Below are 27,290 nucleotides of genomic sequence, written 5' to 3' on the forward strand. Positions count from 1 at the left end.
TGATCGCTGCAGTTCCGGAGGCAAGAGCTGCATGCGAGTCGAACTGCTCAAGGCCTCCATCTTTTTCGCCGCAAAACGTTATCGACGTCAATGTTGAAGGGACCGCCGCACAAGTGCTTATTGACACAGGAGCCGCCGTTTCCGTAATCGGCGAGAACCTATGCCGCAAGTTAAAAAAGGTGACCACGTCGCTCTCGGGACTAATGCTCCGCACGGCCAACTCACAGTACATAGCACCTTCTGCTGTGTGCACCGCGCGTGTCATTATTCAAGGCGAACTGTACGTCATTGAGTTTTTCGTGCTAGCGTCATGCTCCCACGACGTTATCCTCGGCTGGGACTTCCTTTCGCGTCATCGTGCCCTCATAGACTGCTCCCGTGCAGAAGTCGCCCTTACGCCGCTGCAAACTGCTCTTTCGGTGGATCCCCTTCCCGACGCTTACAAACTTGTCGTTGCTGCGGACACAGATATAGCCCCGAAAACGTCCACCCTGGTAGCCCTGACTTGTAAAGCCGCTCCAGACGGAACTGTTCTGTTCGTCCCGTCCGAGGTATTTCTCCGCCGCCGCGGCTTGCGACTACCGTTTGCCGTAATCGCCGTTGAGTCGGGTGCTACAATTATGCTGGTTGCGAACTCACTGACATCCTCAGTTACATTACTTCGCGGGGAATGTTTGCGCAACATACAAGACGTTGACCTGCTGCGTTCTCTGGAGTTTGCTGCAAACCAACCCGACCTCCAGCTGCATGCCATGACACCACCTGTTGCCACTTCCGCTCCAGACATTTTCCACCCTTCCGTTGCCGCTGATTTGTCGCCGACGCATCGACGCGAACTCTTAGCCCTTCTTCGAGAGTTCCGCTCTTCCTTTGATTGCGCTCAACCACCTTTGGGGCATACAACGAGCATCACGCACCACATTGACACCGGTGGTAATGCTCTCTTACGCCAACGACCATATCGAGTTTCAGCGGAAGAGCGGCGTATTATCAACGAACAATTCGACGATATGCTCAAGCGCGGTGTCATCCAGCCATCCCAGAGCCCCTGGTCGTCCCCTGTTGTGCTTGTGCGCAAAAAGGATGGATCAATTAGATTCTGTGTCGACTACTGCCGCCTCAATAAAACAACTCGGAAGGATGTATACCCGTTGCCACGCAGCGACGATGCTCTCGATTGCTTGCAAGGAGCAAAATATTTCTCGTCGTTGGATTTACGCTCGGGTTATTGGCAAGTTCCCATGGCCGACCCTGACCGATCGAAGACTGCATTCGTCACTCCTGATGGGCTGTATGAGTTTAACGTCATGCCGTTCGGACTCTGCAACGCCCCAGCTACCTTCAAACGGATGATGGACAACATCCTTCGCGGCTACAAGTGGAATACCTGCCTTTGCTACCTTGACGACATCGTCGTTTTTTCTAGCGATTTTCCGACTCACCTTACTCGCCTTCGTGCAATTCTCACGTGTCTCACCGCTGCTGGCCTTCAAATTAACATCAAGAAATGCCATTTTGCGGCGCGCCAGCTCACAATACTAGGTCACGTCGTCTGCAAGGAAGGCGTTCTTCCGGACCCCGCGAAACTCCGCGCCGTGGCCGAATATCCGAAGCCCAACTCTATGAAGACGCTTCAAAGTTTTATTGGGCTGTGCTCGTATTTTCGTCGATTTGTGCGCGACTTCGCTTCTATCATCGCGCCTCTTACCAATCTACTCACAGCCTCCAACGGCATGTCTGCTTGGTCACAGGAGTGTGATGAGTCTTTTATGACGCTACGGCGCTTATTAACGTCGCCTCCGATACTTCGTCACTTTGATCCTAATGCGCCTACGGAGATCCATACCGACGCCAGCGGGGTCGGTCATGGTGCAGTACTGGCTCAACGAAAACAAGGATATGAAGAATACGTAGTTGCTTACGCGAGTCGAACCCTCAAGAAAGCCGAGTGTAATTATTCCGTCACAGAGAGTGCCTCGCCATTATCTGGGCTTTGGCCAAGTTCCGCCCGCACCTTTATGGCCGCCCTTTCGAAGTAGTGACGGACCACCATGCCCTATGTTGGCTGTCATCGCTGAAGGATCCGTCGGGACTCCTCGGTCGTTGGGCGCTTCGCCTACAGGAATACGACATTCGTGTTGTGTACCGATCCGACCGCAAACACTCGGACGCTGATGCCTTATCCCGCTCGCCGCTACGGGCTGACACAGCTTCGTCGTCAGCTTCTTCAGCTGTCTTGACGCCAATTGACTTCGCAGACATAACGTTGGAGCAACGCAAGGATGCGTGGATTTCCCATCTTCTCGACTTTCTGACTGACCCATTAGCACATCCAGCCTCAAGAACTATCCGTCGTCAAGCCACGCATTTCACTATTCGAGACGACCTCCTCTTTCGGCGGAATTACGCGTCTGACGGTCGGAGGTGGCTGCTAGTGATACCACGCCACATGCGCACGGAAATCTGTACTGCTTTCCACAACGACCCGCAAAGTGCTCACGCCGGCGTTCTCAAGACCTACAACCGCCTGCGTCAGCGATACTACTTGCGTGGCATGTATACTTTTGTGCGCAAGTACGTACGTGCTTGTACTGCTTGTCAGCGCCGTAAAGCTCCACCTGAACGCCCAGCCGGTACACTTCAGCATCTGCCTTGACCGGCGCGTCCATTTGATCGCGTCGGTATCGACTTATACGGACCGCTTCCCTCGACTTCTTCTGGAAATAGGTGGATAATTGTCGGCGTAGGCCACCTCACACGTTACGCGGAAACTGCAGCCCTGCCCACAGCAACAGCAAGAGAAGTTGCGTTTTTCATCTTACGCAACTTTGTCCTTCGCCATGGTGCTCCCCGTGAACTTTTGAGCGACAGAGGGCGTGTTTTTCTGTCTGACGCTATTCAAGCATTGCTCGCTCAGTGCAACATCATTCATCGCATGACGACCGCATATCACCCGCAAACGAATGGCCTCACTGAACGATTTAATCGCACTCTCGGCGATATGCTCACAATGTACACCGCATCAGACCAGACCAATTGGGACACCGTCCTTCCGTTTGTCACGTACGCGTACAACACCGCTACGCATGCGACCACAGGTTTTTCGCCTTTCTTTCTCTTGTACGGACGCGATCCGTCATGCACGCTTGACACTATGCTTCCCTACACGCCTGACTCATCTGAGTACACTGCAATTTCTGACGTTGCCAGGTACGCCGAAGATTGCCGACGATTGGCCCGTTCGCTGACAACCGAAGACCAAGGCCGTCAGAAGCTAAGGGACGACACCGACCGACCTCTCCCTACTTTTACGACAGGTGCCCTGGTTTGGCTTTGGATCCCACCGAACACTCCTGGCCTTTCGTCGAAATTACTTGCCCGATATCACGGGCCCTACCGCATTCTCACTCGTACGTCCCCAGTCAATTATGAGGTTGAGCCTTTGACACCGTCCGAAGACTTACGTCGTCGTGGTAGGGAAGTCGTCCACGTGAGTCGCCTCAAGCCCTATTATGACCCCGCCATACTGACAACGCCTTAAGTCGCCAGGATGGCTACGCTATTCACCGGGGGCAAATGTAGTGAACAATACAGACGACGACGAAGCAGCCAAGAAAGCAAGCCACATCGTTAGTGGTAGCCACGCGACCCGAGCTTGCGCTTGCTTGGATTTTGGACCCTCGACGTTCCTCGTCGTTCCTTCACGTTTGTACGTGAATAAACCACGTGACAATATATACATACATACACAACATACACAACATACACAACATACATACATACATACATACATACATACATACATACATACATACATACATACATACATACATACATACATACATACATACATACATACATACATACATACATACATATCGTTGTTTCTGTTCCTCTGCCTTTTGGAAGGTAGAGGTAGAGAAAGAGAGTTAGCATTTTGACAGGAGTCAGTGGACTCTCCTAATGCGCGTTTCGATTGGCTTCCGTGATGAAGGCGCGGTTGTATACGCCATACAGGGGGGCGATCGGAGATCTGTTCGTTCTGCGTTCGTTCTCCGGGCTGACGTCACAGGAGCGGGCGGGGTCAGCTCTCTCTCGCCGAAAACCACCGAGAGAAAGAGGACAGCCAATCGTCAAGCGGCGAGCTTTCCGGAAGTAGACGCGCATCGTTTGGGGGACCGTATACTTGAAAACGAAGTGTTTCTCGTCTTCTAATAAATGCGATTGTTATACTAAAAGGTATTGTTTTTCCTTCTCAAGCTCAAACACTCTCTGAAATTGCAATAAATTTGAGTACTGACATTTATTAATGTTAGTTTTCCGGATGCTGTCGCTAGGTGGTGTCGCGAACCAAAAAAAACAAAGAGAAAACTAGCGGGTAGCGCAGTTTTCAAAATGTCGCGCAGGCGAAACGTGTGTGGTCCGTCCGGTCCGCGGGTGTCCGACCGCCAACGCGAGCTCCTGCTGGCGTTTATGGAAGAGCACCCCCAGGTCGCGACGCCCTCGTACCCCTTGGACTCCTCCTTCACCCGCGAAGTCCGGGACGACCTCTGGAAGCAGCTGAAAACGCTGCTCAACGAGGCCGGCCCGGCGGTAAGGTCTGTCGCTCAGTGGCAGGCCTTCTGGCGTAAGGAGAAGTTCAATGCGGAACAAGAACTCATCCGCCTGCGCGAACAGCAGAGGTGAGTGCAAGCACTGTTATATCTCAGTGGGTCATTTTACACTTCCTGTTTGTGCTTTACAAGGGCACCGGAGGCGGCCAGGTGACGGGCTACCGTGGTCGCATCCTCCAGCTGACCGGGACCTCACGGATCGACGGTGCGAGGGGCCCCGTCTTCGAGCGGTCGGAAGCGGTAATAAGCACTGCTTTGGAATATCATTGTTACTTCTTTGCTGCGAACTAGTGTGCTCATTAGCTTCTAGAAATTACGCGCAGTTTTTTACTTTTTGAAAAATTTTCGAGTGGATCATTCGGCCTCTGTTGTGGTTGAGATACTAACATGTTGCGCCGTCCAGAACAGTGTGCGAGGCAGTTACATTCACGGTGATCACGAAAGAACAGTCACGAACTGTATTTTGAAGCTCATTAAAGGACTGTACGTGTTCCAAATCATTTCTCAGACCCTGCAGTCGACTGAGGGGCATGGCCAGTGGGTTTGCCTTCTCTTCTCCCCAAAGTTTCAGTGGCATAGTATGCCACTGTTGAAACAGCCATTAAAGAAGCATCATTGTTATGATAATTGCAGCATAAGTACATGTTAGCACAATACTCACGAATGTTTGTGCCTCTCGGTTGCTGCACGGTTGGCGTTACTGGAGACAAGATTGCAGTGTAGCCTTTGTTTAATGTATGCTTACAGTTGGTTCCCCCAGAGCAGAGCCTGCAGGCTCGTGCGCTCTCTGGGGACTTCCGCCGCCCTCAGCCGTTGCCTGCACCGCCAAGGGTCTCGGTCGGGGACAGGACGGGCACCAGCGGCTTGCAGGTGAACTTTCACACCTTGCACTTTATGTTTCTTATTGCACTCAATGTGTCACTAAAGAAACTTCTTACTATAACAGGCCTTCGTGAGCTCTGCTCCGGCTGCCGCTGGTGTGGCAGAGGAGGATGCGGCCCCAGCGTGTAAGTTTGATGTTTTCCTATTAACAGTATAAGTCGTTTAATAAGATAATCCATTTCAGAGCTTTAAAACACTTGTTCCATTGGTGTCTGCTGTGAAGTAAAGTAATGTTTTTGTTTTCAGTACCCCAGCGCCAACCGCGGAGGCGCCAGCCATCAGCCGTCCGCGCCGTGCTACCGGGTTTAATGGAGCAGCAGCAGCAGACCAACACGGTTCGTGAATACCAACTTCATTAACTGCAGATGATATTACAGGCTCATAGGTGATGCTCATGCGTGCAGGTGTATGTTAGTACTAAAGAAGGGTTGAAGGTGAGCTAATTGTTTACTGTCAGACTGAACAAGCAGGTATCCTGCTTTGTAGTTAAGGTGAAACAGTAAATTTACATGAAGAATGTGTAACGTCTCGAGATGGTTCCCTGTAGTGTCATATGCTTCTAAAGCATTATATATGAAAATGTGCTATTGCCTAAGGTTCTGTACAAAAAACGAACTTATGTAACTTATCATACACTAATGCACATTTTGCACCTGTGTCGCATCTGCTTGCTGCATGTTTTGCATACTGCAGCAAGTGAGGGTTCGGAAGGAGGTTGTGATTATGTCGGTCATCTCGTAAGGCCGAGCAAGGGTTGTGTAGCCCTGAAAAGGGCTGTTTGGTTTCTTCTCGTGCAGAGGTGGTTGGAGGTGCGAGATGCGTTTGATGAGTTGAGCAAAAATGAATTCCGGCACCGTTTCGGTCTGTCCAAACGGAGTGCATTGGTTGTGCGGTGAACCGGCACCATTCATGGATGCCGTTGGGCCAGTGGATTTTCAACAAAGAGGAAATTGTTGTGCACACTGAGACTCTTCACGAACAGAAGCTTCCAGCGAAGAGTCCATAGTGAGAAATGCATGGATGATAATGGCAACACATTTCTTGGTTTCCAGCTCCTGGCACAGCTGCGCGATGTTGGCGATCGGCAGGCCGCGGCGCTGGAGCTGCTCGCTGAGAACACCAGGCGGCAGGGCGAGGCACTGCAGCAGCTCGCTGACGAGGCCAGGCGTCATCGAGCAGCCGCTGAACGTCAGGCTCGGAGTCTTGATGACGTCGCGGGCGAGCTGCAGGGCATCGGTGCCCTCGTCCGGGCCCTCACTGCGGCGCTCCAACGGCAGCCACCTGCGCCATAATTTGTCTTTTGCAGTGGTGTTTTTTTTTTATCCTATGTATTCTTTTTTCTTTCCCTGCATATCACAAGCTGTGATATGTAGGTTTGTTACTGCAGTGCCGTGTTTTTTTATGTATTATTTCTGTTCATTTCATACCACGAGCTGTGATATTTTCTCTTACGTATTCTTTTTTTTCTTTCCCTACATACCACAAGCTGTGGTATGTAGGTTTGTTACTGCAGTGCCCTGTGTTTTTTTATGTATTATTTCTGTTCATTTCATACCACGAGCTGTGATATTTTGTCTTACGCATTCTTTTTTTTCTTTACTTACATACCACAAGCTGTGGTATGTAGGATTGTTACTGCAGTGCCCTGTGTTTTTATTTTATATATTATTTCTGTTCATTTCATACCACAAGCTGGGTATGTTGGTTTCTTTTTGAAGCACCCTGCAAATGTTCTCTGTAAATTTTCTTTTCCTGCATATGAGAAGCACGGATGTGCTGTTTTATTGTACATAGCACAGTGCAGTTGCAGTGGTGAATCGTGTCATGCCACGTCATTGTCTCTTCAATCTCATCATGTGAGGTTATACATTCAGCAGTTTTGTAGTAAATGAGCATAGCGCAATGAGATTGCATTTAGAATCATGTTTTTGCAATGTGATTTTTTAAATCTCAACATACGATGTAATGCAATAAGAAATTTTTTAATATATGCTCACAGTGTAGTGTATTTTTATATTTACAGTCTGCAGTAAGTGTTTTCTAGTCATTTTGATACATCCGGATTGCAGCTCGATTTTTTGCACCTTTTTGCGAGCTTTATACATGCCATAAAATGGAAAAGCGATGCTGATATCCGCAAAGTTGGTGATATTAATATTGCCGAAGATGGGGAAAAAAGCGTTACGTCTCCGCTGTGATCAACATCCCAAGAAGCATGCACTGTATGATTCTTAGGAACAAGACTGACAATAGGGCCAAGGCAGACTAGATGCTTTCAGCGCGTGACGAGTACACACAGCTGTCATTTACATCCACACCATGTCCTCATGTGTACAACCCACCCTTGCATAGAACAGTGCATCGCTGACTCTAAACCATGCAAAATGCAAAACAAAAAAGATCCCTACGCAGTGCCGTGACGGCGTCTTTCTAATATTATTGCAAAGCAGTTCCGTGAAGCCAACGTACCACTTAGGAGGCAATAAATTCTCCAACAGTTTTGTGTCGAATAGCTCAATATATCGAACCAGTTATAGTCTTTTAGTCAATTCGATATATGTGGGTTCAACTGTACTTTGTTTTCATGTACTGCAATGACTTTTGTGTTGCAAAGTGCACGTGTTGATGCAAAGTAGCTTTATTTTGCCTTATATGTGCATTGCTTGTTATATGTCTTGTGAATGTTTACTTCATGTGTAAAAGCACAATCCTTCTTTCAGTAAAACTAGCCCCTGTTGCTGCGCTGGTTGAGGCTGCCTTTTCAGGTTACCACTTTGGCTGTGAATAGCATCATGTGCCATTTACAGTTGAGCTCTCACTTGTGCTTACTGTGAAGCACCATATTGTGACAAGCCGGTCAAAGTATTTCATTCAGATGGCATTGCTTGGCAAAGGGGTCATTCATTGTAAAGACAACCCTGTTTCATTAAAAATGTTGCAGCAAGTTGTCAATGTTGTTTCATTAAAAGAGTGCATTAAAATAAAGCGAGCTTTCCTTCAACATGCCAGTGACTAACATAAGGAACAAAGAGAAACACGCACCACGCAACGCTGCCGAGGTCGTTGCAGGCGGCTGCGTACCCTACGCAGGTGCGCAGCATGTGGGGTCCGCAGTCCACGGAACAGGTTGACCACGCGGCTGCGCTGCTGCTGGCCCTTGAGATGCAACAGCCGTGGTGCTGGACCTTGTTCTTGTGGCGGCGATGGCTCATCAGCTGCTGGTGGCACCTCAGAATCGTCATCGTCGTCTGTGTCGTCATCGTCCCCTTCAGGAGCAGGCTCACGTGCCGCCATCGCAATGTTGTGAAGAGCTGCGCAAGCAGCAATGATGGTGGCTGCTTTGTCGGGGTTGTAGAGCAGAGTCCGGTAACGCTGCAAGCAGCGGAACCTGCTCTTTAGGACCCCGATGCACCTCTCCACAACATTGCGCATGGTGGTGTGGGCCTTGTTGTACGCGCTCTCAGGGGTGCCACTAGCTGGACGTCCGAGCACTGGCGTCATGAGCCACGGTTCCAAAGGATAGCCAGAGTCTCCTGCACAAGGGCAGCATGACAGCTGTAGTTATAGTGTCACGTGGCAGTGATACTGACGAAGGCAGCAGTCAGTGTGTTCAAGACTAAACTTTTTTTATTTGGATGAATTTGTGCCCAAAAATGAAAATACAATGTGAAAGCAGCATGAGCAACTGTGAGCCGTCAAGTAATCTGAACATCAGCAGAATGCGTCTTTAATAAAGCAGTTATAGAACCTTCCAGCGTTATCGCTGGTGCTTGCATAAGCTATCGAAACTTGACTGTTTGCGTTCTGCGTGTGATCACAACAGATTGATCGAAAAAAAAAGATCACGAAGAAGCTTTCCAGACATTGAGGCACTCTGCACCAAGCATTCACAATTGGTGTGGCTGAAACATGAATACATCAATATAAGACAATAAACGAACGTGGAAATATCGTCTTGATTGTGGCAAAGATTGCCAGCACCTACCAAGCAAGCATTCGCCAAGCCGCAGTTCAGCTCCCACGTGCCGCCGAAGAGAGCTCCTCCGCCACACCCACGAGTCATGGCACGACCCCGGGAAACATGGATTGATATCCAGAATCCAGAGGTCGGCATCACAGGTCTGCGGAATTTAATTGAGCCAAAATTGTAGTCACAAAAGACCTCGCAAAAGCTGTTATGTTAATATAACTACATATGCCTGCATTGTTACCTGCCATTCAAACATAGCTATGAACACATCGTCGACAAGATAGGACTGATACCGTAAGCGCTAACAGATGCACTTGGCTTGATCAAGACAGTGAGAAATGGTATATAGTCTGCATGCTTATTGTTTGGACCAACCCAGCTTCTGGCCACAGCAGGCTTTACCACAAATTACTACTGTATGTTTACGCAACTGTATCACAAACTACTTAGAGCATAAAAAGACTCGCGAGTGAAAAAGGGTGATGAAACAATACGTTGTTAATTAAAGCAACGCCCATCACGACAATCAACAATGAGAACACACATTATGCATGGAGCGCTACTCTCAAGAAATACACATCGAGAATCATGGTTCAGGTACATTTGGCGATCGATCAGCGATAATTTTATGCACTGTCGAGGCCACTGAAGCACAGCGAACTGCGCGTCGCAAGATTTCATCGCTTATACTAAGCGAGGTGCCCCGAGACGAACCCATTACCGTTCTGGATAGTCGATTCAAAATCCCGCTCCCAGAACACTGTCGCAAGTCTCAGTAAAGCGGAAAACTAAAAATGAAACGATTCGCTACGCTTACAATGCACGAATACTCACGATCATGGTGTTCAAGGCGTAGAAGCCCTTCCGCGACATGTAATTCGCCGTGTCGCCGGGGCTCAGGCCGTGGGGCTTCTGGATGGCGATGAGCGTGCCGTCGACGCACCCCAGCACACCGGGAATCCGCCCGAGCCGAGCGAACGACGCCTTTGTTCGCTCCTTCGCTTGTGATGTTTCGGGAAACGCCACCCACCGTTTTTGTCCGCCAACGACAGCGATGGCGTGTGCCACCTCGTGGACCGTGTCGCTGACGGACGGCTGCGACAGGCCGATGAACTCCTCACTGCCGACAGCTCGCTGGAAGCAGCCGGTCGCGAAAAATCTCAGCGCACACAACACCTTCCGCTTCGTTGAAATTCCACTGGCTCGTCGGCACCCGATGAAGGGGTCCAGTTCGCCGCACAACCAACGTACCGTTCGTTTCGAGAAACGAAAACGACGCCGGAATTCACACTCGCTCAACTCTTCAAAAGCATTCCGCACCTCCAACACCTCTTCCTCTTCGTCGAGAATCGCCAACGCTGCGACAACACCCGCGGCGAGCGCCATCTTCTCGAAAACTACGCCGTTGCGGCAGCCGAAGCCGCCGTATCAATCCAATCTACGCCGTGAAAAGCCGCTTTTACGCGCCGGAGCGCGCGTGCGATCCCCGCGCGAACGGTCTCGCTCGGCGTTCCGTTGTAGCAGACGAAATTTTCATTATGACGCGGCATGACGTCACCAAAAAAGAAAACATCAAGGAAAAAAAAGAAATGGCCACGCCCCTTAGAGTGGCGTGAGTTGTCCGGCTTCAGCCAATCGCGTGCGACCATCAGAACGAACGCGAACGAACGGCGCAGAACAGATAAGAACAGAGATCTCCGATCGCCCCCTGGCAGATCACGCGCGCGTTTGCGCTTCGACGCCGTTCTGGCGCGGTGGCTCGCCTCGCTCGCCCACATGCGCAGTCGGCGCGGTGCCTTAGCCTCCTCTCTCTGTCTGCTCAGTCGTTTGGAATGCGTTGTGTTGGTTGCGCGGATTGCGTCAGTTGCTTGTAGTGCAGTTTTGTGTTCTAGCAAACATGCACATCTTCGGTGGCGTTGACGCCAGGCTCCGTGCTCGAAGTCACGCTTGGAGGGCGGAACAGTCATGAAGCTGCGGACGTGGACAACGTGCGCCTGTTAAAGGTGACTGTACTGCTTTCGTAGGTACGAATTATACAGCTTTAGCTGGGCGTCTGCAGAAGCTCTGCGGAAGTTATCTGCCAGCCATTTCCAACAGCAGCCTGCGTCCGCGGGGCTCTTGCAGATGCCCCGCTAAACTGTCTGTTAACGAGTTGACACCGTTGTGCGCGTTGCTGTACAAGCTCCCATAAAATGAGTGATGGAAACAATTATCAAAGGTTATTTTTTTTGATGACCGCTGATTGTGTCTGCACTGCTGAAGGTGCAAGATGTCGTTTTGAAATGCGCTTTAGTCTACTTCATAACAACATTTCCCTCAACCGTGGGAATGTCAAAAAAAGAGTCCGTGTACGGAACGCTTAGACGCATTGTATATAATGGTTTTTCTTGGCTTAAAGACGGTAGTTTGAGGTGCAGATATAGGACGATGCTTCCAGCATGCATGCACGCGGTAGCCACTTAGGTTGGACACGCCTCGCGGGTGAGGTGAAAAATCTCGAGACTTTCGACGGCGCGCGTTATTATGGCCCCCGCTGTGCACTCTTGTCGTCCCTCGTTTGTTTGCTGTTTTCGTGGTTTGCCTACACTGCGATGTCGTTCGGCGTTATAACAGAATCGAGTGAGTGGACGTGACTGCGGGAGCTATGTGCGGTAATTCTAGCATATGACATGTCTGATCTCGACGTAGACGGCGTCCGCGCGCGCTGGGTGTTGTTCGGGCGCTCGTACTCGCATGTGTTTATCCGAGTATTTAAGGATGGGTTATGTTTGTTAAACATGCGGTCAGTAACCGCTCACGGCGTGCCCCTGACTGCCGGAGGATGTGCATGGATGTCGGAACATGCCGGCGCAAAGCCGTGCTTATTCTAAACCAAATTTTGAAGAGATTTCTCAGAAAAGAAGCTCTTTCATTTGTCCATAGCCAGTGCCTATTGAGAAACGAGGTTCCAGCTGCCTCTTACGTGAAAATTTGTTTTCGTTGCGAAATTATTTCGAACGAAACACTCGTGTCAGATGTGTGTACAGTAACGGTGTGTTCAACATAGGGTGGTTTTAAATACACTCTAAGCACGGTAACGTTTACTAAAGGTGCACATTTTCACAAATTTGTGTACTTATAAAATAGAAGTTATCTGGTAAACTTTAGTACCCGTTCACAGTATCGAGCGTTCTCGCGTAAAAATAGAGGTTACGTTGTACAGTACACGGTATACTGTTTACACAAAACGGCTTGGAGGAGATTTTATGCGGCCACCGCTCTGCGCCTCTTCTTTCCTTTAGAGGTTACGTTGTACAGTACACGGTATACTGTTTACACAAAACGGCTTGCAGGATATTTTATACGGCCACCGCTCTGCGCCTCTTCTTTCCTTCGCTCTTCTTTCTTCGACGCATTCCAGGAGGTTACGCTCATCGCATGCTTGGATCAGCCAGGTGTGCAACAGCAAGGGAAGCGCAGCCTTCCACTCTTTCGCACTTCGTGCTGCGCGTGCCTCGTGTTTTTTCCGTGCTTCCTTCTGCGGTTTTAATACACCGTCTATATACGTACGCTAAGAAATGCGAACCTTTGCGGAAGGTGTCACATGGAACGTGCTTCTCGGAAATCACGCTCTGGCGCATTGTAATAATTCAAGTGCATGACTGCTCATAGAACGTGACAATTGCTGTGACCGAGGCCCAACGCGCCGCCTTCACTCATTAGAAGAGGCAGCTAACAAAACATTCGAATATTCGAGGCGACTTGGAGTTAGCATGCACTGCAGTAATGATGAACCGCGATTATTATTAAAATGTGATTGACCCGTCAATATCAATGAAGACCAGAGGTTTTATAATAGTACCATGATATACGTGTCAGGCAATCCTCTCTTGGTCCAACTTCTATGCAGTTTAAGCATAGGTTGGCGTGATTATAACACTTAACTATTTTTCTGCTGCTCGTGCACTTTCATTGACAGTGTTATTCGTGCTTATCAAACTATAAATATCAAACTTATCAAACTATAAATACCAGCCGTCTATTTGTTACAGGGCTATTTGCGATTTTGTTCACCTTCAAATGTGGGATCAGCAATGGAAACGTGGATACTGACAAAATGTGAGGTTGACAAAGCAAGGAAGCTGCTGAAGGCGTAAAGAAGTGCGCGGAGAATTAACACTGCTCCTCACGGCGTAGAACATATTCAAAATTGATATACAAACTGTTCGCCATACGCCACGTTTAGTCAGTTTTACGTACTTCTCGCAAAACCCAAAGAAATGTCTGAAATCATCGCTTAATAAGTAGCTGGCTGGTACGTATGTGCATATTATATACGAATGCTGAATGATGTAAAGACGCACTAAAAGTAAATGTATGCATACGCAAAAATAAAATAATACCAAGAGCCGCAACGCGGTTTTCTCGAGAGATGCAAATTGCAATGCTTAAACATCTACTTAATTGGATCAAGAGAGGATACTTGTCTGATACACATGGCACAACTCATGATTAGGAATATCTGCCGATCACCTGCTCTTTTCAATTATCGTTTTAGTGGCAGACCGCATTTGAACAACACGATGCTTGTGGGCGAAGGTGTGACGTTATGATGCATGCAAGCTCTAAGCCAACTCCAAAGGAAATTGTTTTGTGCTTTTCCTTGCGATGAGGGAAGCGTACATCTCTTGCCACGGACACCGCAACTGTCGTGCTCTAAGCAGACATGTACCAGGATTATTCGAAAGCTCCAGCGTGTGTATTCAGGACAGGGCAGGCATTACCACACCGCCGTGAAAGTTCTCATTACTCTGTGTACATATTTGTACGCCGCATAATAAAGCCGCAGAAAGAAGTACAAAAGATTAGGCGTGCACAAAACGAAGCCCTAAAGGAAGAGCCACGCTTCTCTTGCTAGATGACACTTGGCTGGGCCGATCATGCGCGTAGCGAGTGGTCCGAAATGTGTCGCAGGAAGAAGATCGAAAGAAAAGAGGCACATACCCTTTGTTAGGCGACACCTGGGTCGGTGGGCCACGGGTAGAGCTGTTATACTGAGTGGAGCCCCCTGCAAATAATACGTGATCAGCGTCGTGCTTCTCCTTAAGTACACTAATGTGTGCGGCATACCATAACTTCTGATACTTTGCACATAAGCAGGACAGCTGAAACCCAGAGGGCAGCCAAAAAGAGGGTGATTGTCAGTCCTTTACTTTTGTTGCTCGGGTTGTGCGTGCTCCCAAGAAAATTTCTGAAGAAAAAAAAACATGCACCATTCGAAAAGAATTCATATTTCATTGCTTTATACCTCCAAAGCAGAATACATCAAAGTTTATTGATTTATAGCTTCAGGGACTTGTCTAGCTGATAGAAGACCGCAGGTATTCAAAGGGTTTCTCCTTGTTTTCGCCTGTGGTTGGTACAAATTTACAGGAGCAGGTGGTCAGGATCTGCAGTCAAACCCTCTCTTGCTGCACGCACCATCACGTTTCATCAGTCAATATGTCAGCTGCTGATTCCGCAATCTCCTCGCTGGACAGTCGATCCTAAAGGGAGAGGACCGTTATTTTACACTATTCCAACGGTTACTGCCACTTTGCACACAACTGCCGATAACATGTTATGTGAGACACATACTCCACCTCCCCCCCCCAAAAAAAAGGTTGTTACTTGACCACTACATAAGCGTTCCTCAAATGTACTATCCTGTGCAATACGTTTATCGGAAAACAAAAATCTTATTTGAAAATGCACGTTAATACCAAACGCAATTTACATCTGTTTAGCACAAGAGTCAGCAATACAATAATGTAAGTGACAGTTTAGTAGCAGAAACACGACAGCAGGTGATTAGAAACAGAAACATTACAATTTACATTTTTCAGTGACCATACTTGGCATTTCACGTGGAGCTTGAATATACTCGTTTTCCTCAAGGGGCATATTCCACTTGACAGTTCATAACCTCGGCTGCACCGAACGTAAGGCATATCGGCGTCTGGAAGTTTCCAAGCTGCCTGATAGGAGATCATCCCAGCATGCCTTGGGCGGGATGTATGCTGTAAACAGTTCCAACGCAACACATTTAATATGGCGGGAAAAATCATTTGTGTTGTCTACGTACCTTTAAAAATTCCGGCTTTGACAGTTAAATCACATGTATACTGATTCATTTTTTCTAACCACAATTACACGTTTCTTGCACCCTAGAACAGAACGAGAACACAAAAAAAAAGTTATCTCAGTGCCAGAGAATAAACTTTTATCGCCAAGGAACTAAGGACATCGAAAGACATTCCAACCACACTGACCATGTCTCCCTTTGAACTCCTACGTTGCACGATTGCTGGCATTCGTGCTATCTGAAAAATCGTTAAGCCACAGCGTATCGCTTCTCGCGTAACATATTCTCAGCTGCCCCGTTTCGATAGCGACGCATTTAGACGTAATCGAGCGACGCAGAGCAAATACTGCCGGCAACAATGCGTAAAAGCATGACAATTTATTTTTGTGACTCGACCGAACTCTTACAGCAGCGTAAGCATGAGCATGAATTATCTGAATTTTGAATGCCGTACATTGTGATCTGTATGAGTGCAACTATGGAATGAAGATGACTTCAGCATATATTTGTGGTAAGGTTTCAAGTTAGTTCAAGACGCAGAAGTTTGAAGTCTGACGGAAGCCCGTCTGGTTGGGTTGATACGTGGTGACGTTGAAAACCCGAGGCACTGAGCCGACTAAAGCAAAAAGCACACACACACACGCACACACACACACACACACGCGCGCGCGCGCACACACACACACGCACGCACGCGCACACACACATACAAGCGCGCACACACGCACGCGCGAGCGCACACATACACACACGCACGCGCGAGCGCGCACACACACGCGCGAGCGCACACACACACACACGCACGCGCGCGCACACACGCGAGCACACACGCACGCGCGAGCACACACACACACACGCGCGCGAACGAGCACACATGCGAGCAAACACACGCGCACGAGCACACACGCGGGCGCGCACACGCACGCACGCACGCACGCGCGAGCAAACACACACACACACACACACGCGCACGAGCACACACACGCGCGCACACACACACACACACACACACACACGCGCACGAGCACACACGCGAGCAAACACACGCGCACACACACGCGCGCGCTCGCGCGAGCACACAAACACGCACGCACGAGCACATACACACACGCGAGCACACACACACACGCGCGCACGAACACACACGCGAGCAAACACACGCGCGCACAAGCACGCGCGAGCACACACACACACACACACACACACACACACACACACACACACACACGTACGAACGCACACACACGGAGTGGTCGGTATTAAGAGCGACTCGAGATAAAGACGTCGTGACAGCAATTTTTCTCTAGCGCGAGCACGTGCCTTCCCCCAGTCGATTGCGTGTCCCCTGAAACGTGTTCAGCCAAAGCACTGGATTTAACCATTTATTTTTTCACGTCATAAATGTCCTTTTGTGTGTGTGTATTAAATGTTTACTTCGGTCGGCGCAGTGCCTCGGGTTCGCTACATTCAGCTACACACGGAAGGATGCTGTGACTTACTTTAAGACACTTAAAACGCACTCTTAACGCCATTTCATTGTCTTTCGGGTACTTAAAGCTTTATTCATTTCGGTAGCGCAAGACAATTAAAGACAAGAGAGGACACGTAGACAGGACGGGCGCTAGACACCAACTGACTTTGCTGCAAGGAAACACACAAAAACCCGTTGCACAGGCGCGACGCGCTACATCACTGTACGAGGGTTTTTTTTTCTTTTAATGTGTCTAATTTTCTTTGCGCTACCGAAATGAACACCAGTGATCACAACCAACTGGCCCGCATTACCGCCTTAAACCCTCACTCGTCCACCTAAAACAACCGCAGCAGAGTTTGAAGCATGGCGAAAAGTTGAATTAGCCGACACGTTGCGTATAGACGCCACGAAATATCATGTACCGGTGACAAGGACATGACAAACAGCCCAGACTGCCATTGACATCAGGAGCGAGTTACTGCGCACGCAGAGCTCGTCTGGGCAAAGCTGATCTGAGGCACTTTGTTTATGTCGCCTACAGTATTTCACACCGTGATTGCAGCCTTCATCGAGCGTGTTGAAGGTACCAAGTCGGCGACAGCAAGAAGGGTTAAACTTCTGTCCTTCATCTCTTCTCACATAAACGTGTATGATAACGAATGATCTTAGTCGGATGTTTGATAATATACGCCCAAACACTCATCTTGTAATGTCAAACGCAGAGCAAATACTGCCAATAACAATGCATTACATAAAAGTATGACACGATTTATTTAAAACATAAAATTGTGACACGATTACATAAAAGTATGACACGACCTATCTCGTACAGTAGCGTAAGCATGAGCATGAATTCAGGTAAACACGCGACATAAGTACATATACACAAGCAAATGACGTACTGAAGAGGGAATATTGCTTACCTGCAAATCACATTTACTACTGTCTTCAGGCAACGTAACAACGGATGCAACCCGCTCGACAATTGCCAGTCTCGGGAAGCGAAGAATCAGCAATGCAGCTCATCGCAACGGCCGCGCAGCCCACTGAACGTGCCCGTTGCAATGCCTCGTGGCTTATTTGCGGCGGATCACGCACGTTAATGACTGCCCCTGCGTGCTGTATCACTAGTTACACGCCACTCACGTACACAACACGATTAAACCAAGCACGTCAACAAAGCGCGGAGCGTAAAATCTGTTTAAATCGATGAAACAAAGAGCAGCACTGCACAAACGCGACTTCAACAACCGCACAAACCGCCTCGCATTTGAATGCTCTTCCCGGCATACACCTCAAGCTGTGCAAAGCCTAGGAGAGATGACGCCGTCCCTGGTTCGATAACGTTGAAGCGGTGCCTCGAGGACGCCACATTTGTTACTCACTGCGAGCTCATACATCTCTCTACGCGGCCTCTGTACTGGAGCGGCCGTCCCACGTTGTTTTGTGAACTCAACGGCACCTTTTTCTCCCCTGTTGGCGAATTGACGACGGTTAAGCGTGTTTGGTGCTATGTTGACCGTGACGTTTGCTGCACTTTACGATCCGTTAATTATAACGCGAAAAAAAAAACCCAGACAACACGACAGCGAAATTCAAATAAATTGTATTGCGAGTCTCGGAAAAATATTTTTCTCGCTCCATGGGATGGTTCTTCGATCGCATCGTCAGTTTAATTTGGTCGGTTGTCGTGTGCTCACAGTACTTTATCTTGTCGCCATATGCGAAGCTTCCCGGAGGCAAATTAATTACTTCTGCGGCTTAAAAGCAAAATAGATATAAGAGCTACTTAATAAGTTCTATAGCAGAAACATTTGACCAACATACGATAGTTTTTCGTTCTTGTGCTTCTGCCGATGTCTGTGCAGATTATGCCACTTCATAAATTACGGGTTTTGGAAGCGGGCTCACCTTATTGAATTCCAGTTTTAGTTCATACCCCACCATCGCTTGCCTCAGTACGCCGCAATGTAAAATCGCTGCTTCTGTGATTTGCTTTTCTGCTGTCAAGACCCGTTCTGTGTGTACATCATCCGCTGTTCAATTGATAAAGCCAGCCTTGAACAAGACAGATCGCGATGTGACACATTGATCAATAAACTTCCACTCCATAGTGTAGGTCCCCTGACGGATGAGTCATTGCGCTTTTATAAGTTACAATCTAAAGGTTACAATGCTCATCGCGGTGCTTTAGCTTTTAACTTGGCACGCTGCTGTCGATGTAACCTTTATGAGAGAGGGAAATGAAGAAAACACAAAGATAAAATTGCTGTAACAGCCACGTAACTTATAAATTATAAGTTACATGTCTTTTTATGCTGTCGTAAACGTTACCGTGATTAGAGTGTACAAGTGGTCAGTGTGTATGTTTTGGTTATTCCCAGAATCCCTGATCACTCCTCCCGTCTCTTCACTTTAGTTGACAGGCTCACTCGGGGAAACGAAGGTGTCGCTATGGTCTAGCGCCTCACCGCTAGTGATGAGAAAATCAACAGCGGCGTTCGCCCTGTCAACGAAACGAGGCAGTCGGTCCTACATTTCCTTTGGTTGTACAAGACGACATAGGAAAAGAGGGGAGTGGCACCCACGCAAAGGAGCTTAAACCAATTGCGTTTGTTGTTTAAAAGAGGCTCACATGATCTTGTGCTGCAAGTTTGTCTCCAAGTGACGTGTTACAAAAGCTACTATTTGCAAGTTGTGTTTTACACGATAACGGCAAAAAACTTGGTTCCTTTCCATGCCTGTTTTCATTTGTTGTTTTGTTGTGAGCGTTCATTATGTCTGTTTGAACCACTTATTGTATAGGTTTTGCAAACTTTTAGTGCCATTTTATTTTCTCATCAGAATATCACGTTCTGCTTTTCGGATACCGTTTTTATGGTGCTCACGCTGAACAGGAGCGACAGCCTAGCATGTCGCAAGTCTGATGCCTCCAGCCGTCATCACTTCTTATTTATTCTTAATCATAAGGAATAAACATTGAAACGTGATGTCGATTTCTGCAGTTTATTTTGCACCATATGACGCTGTGCACATCAGTCACACGTTTTAGTCGGCTGTACTCATACAAGCATGCAAATACTAATTAATAAACTTCTTAATTGGAAATCACAGACCATCTTTTCGCGCCTTCTATATTACTTTGCTGGAAAAGGTGTGTTGTTTTGACGAGTTTTATAAAATGATGCTAAAGTTGAACTATTCTTTTTTTTTGCAGTCGTTGCGCAGAACGGCAAATATTATTGAACTTGATTAAAATGAATACTTCACTATTTTCAACAGTAGTCGCGCAAACGTAGAGCAAGGGTCAAATGAGCACCTTAAAATAGTTGTGGAGACGCTTGACACTTCGGTGTGGGTCATTTGACCCCCGTAGGAGTGTTACCCGCAAGAGTCGTCCGACTCCCTCATAAGTGGTTATGTGATCCTCCGGATAAGAGTCCTTCCACTCTTCCTAGAGGGTCAGGGTACTCTCCTATAGAGCGCGCCCACTCCAACCCACCGAGAGAGTCACCGTGACTCTTTCAAGAGAGTCGTATACAAGGCAAGTCAGAACTCTCCGAAAATAATCACCTATACTCTTTTTTTTTTTCTTAAGATTGCGCGGCTGAAACATCTAATTAAATCTGAAGTGATTAGCGCAGAATTATGAAGACGCGACAAGAGGGGAGAACACGTACACAGGCGTTAACATTCAACACATGATTTATTTAAATCCGGATCACACATATTTATACACTTAAGAAAAAATCACGTATGCGCGGGTACACTGCCGTCGAGGAACACCAGTTCTTTGTTAGTCAGCGATGGTGACGGGGTGCTAGCACAATCTTTGCCAAGCCTATGAATAGTTGCCGATTCGATGACGAGTAGTCTCGTCAAGGTGCCTACGGACAATGAAACACTTCTCAAAAAGCAGAACGCAACCACACGCGCTGCAGTGTGTGGTTAACCAGCCATCGCTGCCTTTCCTGACTTTGTCCTACATAATGCTTACCACACGATAAGGGGATCTGGTGAACAATACCTTTCTTGCAAAGCACGTAACGTGCCCTGTGGTTCTTACTTAAGCCAAGCCTTCCTTGAGCAACTGGGTTGCTGCTTTTGCAAAGTTTAGCCAACTTATTTGAGGCCGTGAACACGACACCAACGTTTGGTCGAGCACCCACCTTTTTTTATGTTGTGGGATATCCTGTGTAGATACGGAATAGCGGCAAACTTTTTTCGGCCGTCAAAATTAGCTGTTATTCTGGCCGGACGATTGGAAGGTGGTTTATTGAGCAAGCATTCTGCAACCGATATAACAAGGTGATTGGGATAACCTGCTTGCGTCAGGCGAGTTCTCTGGCAGTGAAGGCTCGTCTCCAAGAGCTGAGAACAGGATTTCTTTAGGGCGTTATCGAGGGATATATATATATATATATATATATATATATATATATATATATATATATATATATATATATATATATATATATAGATATATATTGTCGCGGAGTCATGACGTCGACGTAGGCAGCGTCATGACTCCGTGTCCAAGAAGGCGTGTCGAAGAAGAAACTCTTTATTTGGCCGAACTTGTCCCCGGGAAACGGAAATCAAACTACAGCAATACGAACTCTACACTGATAGCGGCAAACATAGCGTCGCCCATCGATAAAACTGACCAGCGGCAAAGCGTGCCGGTTTTTACATGTGTACTATCAACAATCCAGTGTTATCCCTTGTTGGAAGCGTTTAATTCGCATTTAAAAAGGGGCTAATATGCGGGTAATATTTGAGAGCCCCGGCGACGAATGAAAGACAGGAGCTCAGGTTTAGTTTCAACAGCCTGCGGGTCTTTTTATCGGTGTTAAATGCTTCGAAGACAGGCGCCTTCTCATTCTATTCTCATTGTAACCTTACCGTATCGTCCGGAAATTAATGTGATGACCTTCTGCTCAGCGGCATACCACCAAAGCTTCTGATGCACAGAGAGGTCAGAACAAAAGAGGCACAGCTTGATTTCTGCTTCCTGAGAAAGAATATGATGAAAAGGGAAGCACATTTTCCGACTGAAAACAACGCATGCTTTACGTCTTGAGGCTGCTCTTTTCATGGGTTGGCTGTTTTTGTTGTGAGCGTTGATGTCAGAGTCACCGCGAAGCCTGAGACGCCTTAAGCAGTGGTGTTCCGCCACTCAAGCCCGCCCAAGGGGCTGTAACTCGCTGTCCACTTAACGTCTCACCGCGCAGGCGCCGGCCTGTCTAACGATTGAAGATATTAAGGAGGCCCTGACAACGGCTCACACGGCGCCCCCTGACAGCCGTGACACGCGAAGTCCGGAAGCAGTGGTCCGTTGTCAGCCGAAGACCGCTATTCCCTCTCCGAGGAACGCCCCTGACGCGTTCGAGCGTGTGGCCGCATATCCGCGCGAAAAGTGTGTGTTGCGGTGAAACGACCCGTCAGCCCTGCCTGCGCAGCACCCTTTAATCTTTCATCCGCGCCCGCTGCGTGTCGCACTTACCCCGGCGTAACGGTGAAACACATCGGTGAAAGTATATACATTACGAGTTCTAAATGAACTGTGGTGTCGTACCTGGCTTTCGATCCTATCTGGGGGACAAGAATGTGTTGTTGCGCCACCCCGTCTCTCCTGTGTTTCTTTCTTTCATCAAAACCATATACATCCTAACAATTTTACTGGAAGGCCTTTCGCGCTGATTAACATGTTTTAAGGGTCGAAATATAGTCGAAATGAAATATCAGCGGCCTGAGCCGGCACCTGACCGTAGTAATCTACTGTGGTGTCCATGCTCTTTGTTTTTTGCGCAGTTAATCTGGAAAACATTGTTTTTGTTTTTATTTATTTTTTCCATTCGACTTCTAAATCGGCTTTTCGGACATATAGCAGGGGTTGTACACATACATGAATATGTATGAATATTAAGTTAGCAGTTGCGTCGAATAAAGGCGACAAGCACATTAAACCTTACAATGCGAGCCCGCGACGGCCGCGTCTCGATGAATGCGAAATGCTAGAGACCCGTGTACTTAGATTTAGGTGCACTTGAAAGAATCCCAGGTGGTCGAAATTTCCGGAGCCCTCCACTGCGGCGTCTCATAAAGATATCGTGGTTTGGGGCGTAAAGCCAAACAATTATTATTACATTAAACCTTACAAAACAAAAGTAAAGAAATTTTGCGACAGGTATGAAGAGCGCAGGCGCGTAACGCAGTTCACCAATCTTATGAGCAATTAGAATCGTTTGCATTTGGCCTAGTTCGTGATTTTGCATGTTGAGTGGTTACAGCAAAAACTATACGCACGGACGAAGGAAAGAAACACGAAGACATTGCTGACGAACAACTAGCGTTTATTGAAAGCCTCCGCAGAATATATAGGGGCGGCTATTTACAGAAAAAGCTGGTGGTCGAAGGTTACAAAGTTTAAACAAGATTCATAAGAGTGGCACACGTGAGGGTGCAAAGCACTATTTGACATAACGGAAGTGGTTGCCAAAAAGAAGGACACGGACGCTCGTGTAATTATAGAGGCTATCGCCATAAAAATGAAAGGCGCAGATTGTATCAGCGTTGTCAAGGAAAGAAATCTACTACCTTCATGATAAGTCTCCCACTCTTTTATTGCGATAGCAATTAAATGGACAGTCTCGGCTGATTTTTGTCGTCCCCGTCGCCGCCGTCATGCACCGTATACTTAGAAGTATATATATATATATATATATATATATATATATATATATATATATATAATTACCAAAGAAAAATATTTCAGAAAAACGCTTCCGAAGCGCGGAATCGAACCAGCGCACTCCCGCTCCGCAGCGTGTGACGCTAACCACTACGACCAAACGCAGGTCCTTCAGGTAGCTAACGGCGAGAGTTATATACACACCTTTTACCACTGGCAGGATTCAGAGACGGCAAGCGCTTATAAGCGTTTCTTCATTATCAGCGAGATGGCGCGAGGAGCGCAACGGGCGCATTTAGAATCGTCGGCCAGCTCGCTCGCTTCTTCTAACATTTGCGCAGGGAGAACCTTGCCCTTCCGCTGTCTGCTCGCGCGATAGTTGCTGCCGGGGGGCAGATATTTCTGCAGCGTAGCAGCGCGTTCATCACAGGCCGCTTTTCTTGCTGTCGCATTCATTTCTTCGCCCTTAAGGCGAAACCGACTTTTTTATTCTTGTTTAAACTTCCTCATCTTTGACCACCAGCTTTTTGCTGTAGATAACAGCACCCATATATTCTGCAGGGTGTTTCAATAAGCCCCAGTTGTTAGTCAGCAGTGTTTTCGTGTTTCTTTCCTTTGTCCATGCGCCTAGTTTTTGCTGAAACCACTCAAATTACGAGCAAGAAAGTACAAACGCGAAGGTGACGCTTATGCCTAGTTTTTCTTTTTTAAGGCGAAAGCCTTAGATGCCTCATCATGCGTGAATTGACCGTTGGTCATCATGACGTCACATATCGCCAGAATTTGCGCCTTCGTCAAGAAGTCATTATTAAGTCATCATGACGTCGCATAACACGACGTCACATGATGAAGTCATCACATAACATCATCGCTTGGTCAACGGTCGCCCAACCACGGAGGCAGGCCAAAGAGAGCTGACGTGCAGAAGGAATGCCTCCGATCCCGGAGGCAGTGCAAAACCACGTTAGGTGCAGAAATTTAAGCTTTCGCAGGGGGGCGGGTTAGGATTAATACTGCGACAGAGAAGAAAAAGAAGATGGCTTTCGCCTTCGAGCCATCTTAGGTGAATGCATAAGGGACCCTGTGAGTATTTTGTTGGGGTTTTACATTCCAGAACCACGGGAACTTTATGAGGTACGCGGTAGTGGAGGGCTCCGAAAATTTCGACCGCCTCCAGTTCTTTAACGTGCACCTAAATCTGAGTACACGGGGCTCTAGCATTTCACCTCCACCAAGATAATGCTTGTACCTTTGCAAGAAATGAATGCATGTGCAAGGTGTCGCAGAACACGACATTCACTGCTTCATCAGATTGTACACGGCCACAGTCGCATCCCAAGCGCCGATATCTTTCAGTCATTCCACAAGGCGTGCCACGCGCAGATCCCTCCCACTTAATATTATTCCTTTTGAGCCTTTTGTAAATTGTTTTAAGTACTCTTTTATCCAAGCGTTGTCTATATTTGGAACAGTTTAGATGGCTCCTTGCGGGAAAGGCCAAATGAACAGTTTGTGGAAGAATTGCGGAACCACATTTCGTGATGCTTTTATCATTCCTTGTATGTCGTGTATCATGCACTGTAACTCGTGTCCCCTCTTCTGCTTTGTATGATTCAATGTTTTGTATGCTTGTAGCTTGTTTTACTAACTCACATACCCACTCCTGCTATGTCTCATCTATCGAAATAGCAGTACTTGTAAATAAAAAAAATAAAATAAAACAACGGTCGCCTCGCCGCCTGCATCACATGACGTGCGAGTGAGTTGAATCACGATACCGAGCAACAATAGCACTTTATATTGTTTTCTTGTTTAGGAAAGCTCCAATGGCATTGATGTTTGTCGCTATTTTCCGTGCAGTGCTGTATTTTACTTTTCGTGGCAGTGTAATTTAGTCTTTGTTGCTTCGATAATATTATGAAGTCTTGTGAAGTCTGCGATGTAACTCTACATACTGACGGCAATCTACAGTTAGTATACGAATCTTGGTTAAGTACATCTCGGCCATAAGTGCCGATAAACCGGAACAGTCTTCGAACGTGGACTAAGTGCCAACTGAAACACTATCACCAATAACGCATGCTACACAATGACAATAGTCTCACCCCTCATGCAGGAAGGTGAAATATGAAGAAACGATAAAAAACAAGAAAAAGATTGCAAGAATTGATAAACGTAACCGTTTAATGACAAACTCAATTGTGTCAGGCATTCAGTAATGAAAGTAAGGGACTATCGTTGCGTCTGTCGTTTTGTCCCGCTCTAATTCAATTTAGCAACCCTACTAACCAGCCTCGATTTCCCCCCTACAGAAGTTGTATTGCTTCTTAGATGTACGACCCAAATAGCCTCAGCGTACTAGAGAACTGTTCTACGTACAAGGGATTGTGAGCAAACAACTCTGTCTTACTCGTGCTGCACTTCACTCGGTGTTCAGCAGGCACCACAAAATCTTTCTCTTGGTTGATTATGGCGCACACGAATCGGCCCCATGAATTAATCTATTTTCAGAAATGTGAGCCCTACAGCTACTTGCACTGCATCGAGATGATCACATCATCCTGAATGTTGGTCATTAGTTCAGTCGTTTGAACTTGGCAGCACGCCATTTTCCTCGAAATGGTCTTGCGAACTTTGTTATCTGGATTACAGTGGTTCTTGTTGCACAGACATATGGTATTCTAAACATGGTTGGAGTCCCCCGAGTGCTTATACAATGTACGGATGCGATTCGGGACACGCGCTTTGTCAAAAACGAATGTGCTTTGCCCTATAAGAAAAAAAAATCGACGCACCAAGTTTAGAGGGATCTCGTTTAGTGATGCTGCTCAGTGGTCGGCACCTTTTTTTGTAATTTACGCACTACTGCGTCCTTATCTGTAATGGTATGGCCTTTTCTTTCGCATCACACTCACGTGGATGAAATTTGATGTCAATATTCATGTCTCAAGTGCGACACCAGTCAGGCATTGCCGCAATGCTATGCTAAAAAAACGTGGTGATTTGCGGATTATATGCTACGACGCAAACTTACACATCTGGAAAGAAACGACAGTTTACAGGAGGATCCCTTGCAATGTGATTCGGATTAATAACAAAAAGGAGCCTTTTTACGAATGGACCAGTGGGACTCAGGGTAGAACTAGCAGCTAGGACGATCCAGGCGCTGCTATCTCAACAGACGGGAGCCTGTTTGTAAGAGACGAGTCAGCCTACTAGAAATCTAACCATTATTTGGTGCGTTCTCCTATTTACCATGACATTGGTATGTGATATTATATCGAAGGCGTTCTTCGTAGTCTTGAAAAATTCTGTAACTTCATCGTGTACTGCTAATGCCGCAGCAGACACTTCTGATACAATCGATACGTTTTCAGAAAAACACGGTTAGTCAAGCCTTTTCCTGCAAATTTGTGCTTCTTACTTGTGGTTTTCCTTGTTTTCTTCCCGCTTGCTCGCATTCTACGATGCAATTACATGCCAACTCGCCCAGCAAATTACACTTATGCACGCCCAGTAACAACTTGTTAATTTGACGACGTGAACATTGTCTT

At 47.4% G+C, this 27,290-nt stretch overlaps 2 protein-coding genes and 1 long non-coding RNA gene across 3 annotated transcripts; all 3 read right to left on the minus strand.

The window, feature by feature from the left end:
* Window positions 1–5,831: 5,831 nt before the first annotated feature.
* On the minus strand, window positions 5,832–8,601 carry LOC125759412 (uncharacterized). Its single transcript, XM_049418148.1, has 2 exons — window positions 8,538–8,601; window positions 5,832–6,776 (listed from the first exon to the last, which is right to left on the minus strand). The coding sequence occupies exons 1-2, from the start codon at window positions 8,594–8,596 to the stop codon at window positions 6,431–6,433; spliced, it is 405 nt and encodes a 134-aa protein (XP_049274105.1). The 5' UTR covers window positions 8,597–8,601; the 3' UTR covers window positions 5,832–6,430.
* Window positions 8,602–8,651: 50 nt separating this feature from the next.
* Window positions 8,652–10,851, minus strand: LOC119403596 (putative nuclease HARBI1; the record flags this gene model as incomplete). The annotated part of the gene is made up of 3 exons (XM_037670522.2): window positions 10,300–10,851; window positions 9,481–9,616; window positions 8,652–9,028 (listed from the first exon to the last, which is right to left on the minus strand). Coding segments are annotated over exons 1-3 (1,065 nt in total), but the record flags the coding sequence as incomplete, so codon positions are not given.
* Window positions 10,852–14,839: 3,988 nt separating this feature from the next.
* On the minus strand, window positions 14,840–15,607 carry LOC125759413 (uncharacterized). The gene is made up of 3 exons (XR_007417078.1): window positions 15,569–15,607; window positions 15,321–15,503; window positions 14,840–14,990 (listed from the first exon to the last, which is right to left on the minus strand). It is a non-coding gene; the product is annotated as an uncharacterized LOC125759413 (long non-coding RNA).
* Window positions 15,608–27,290: the final 11,683 nt, after the last annotated feature.

This window comes from Rhipicephalus sanguineus, chromosome 8 (assembly GCF_013339695.2).
Source record: "Rhipicephalus sanguineus isolate Rsan-2018 chromosome 8, BIME_Rsan_1.4, whole genome shotgun sequence".
Taxonomy (NCBI): domain Eukaryota; kingdom Metazoa; phylum Arthropoda; class Arachnida; order Ixodida; family Ixodidae; genus Rhipicephalus; species Rhipicephalus sanguineus.

Bases quoted from the DNA above. Each gene is read 5' to 3' on its own strand.
- LOC125759412 (XM_049418148.1), bottom strand. From the start codon at position 8,596: ATGCTGCGCACCTGCGTAGGGTACGCAGCCGCCTGCAACGACCTCGGC. The intron at 6,777-8,537 runs GTGCGTGTTTCT...ATTATGGCGCAG, and splicing joins GACCTCGGCAGCGTTGCGTG to GTGGCTGCCGTTGGAGCGCC.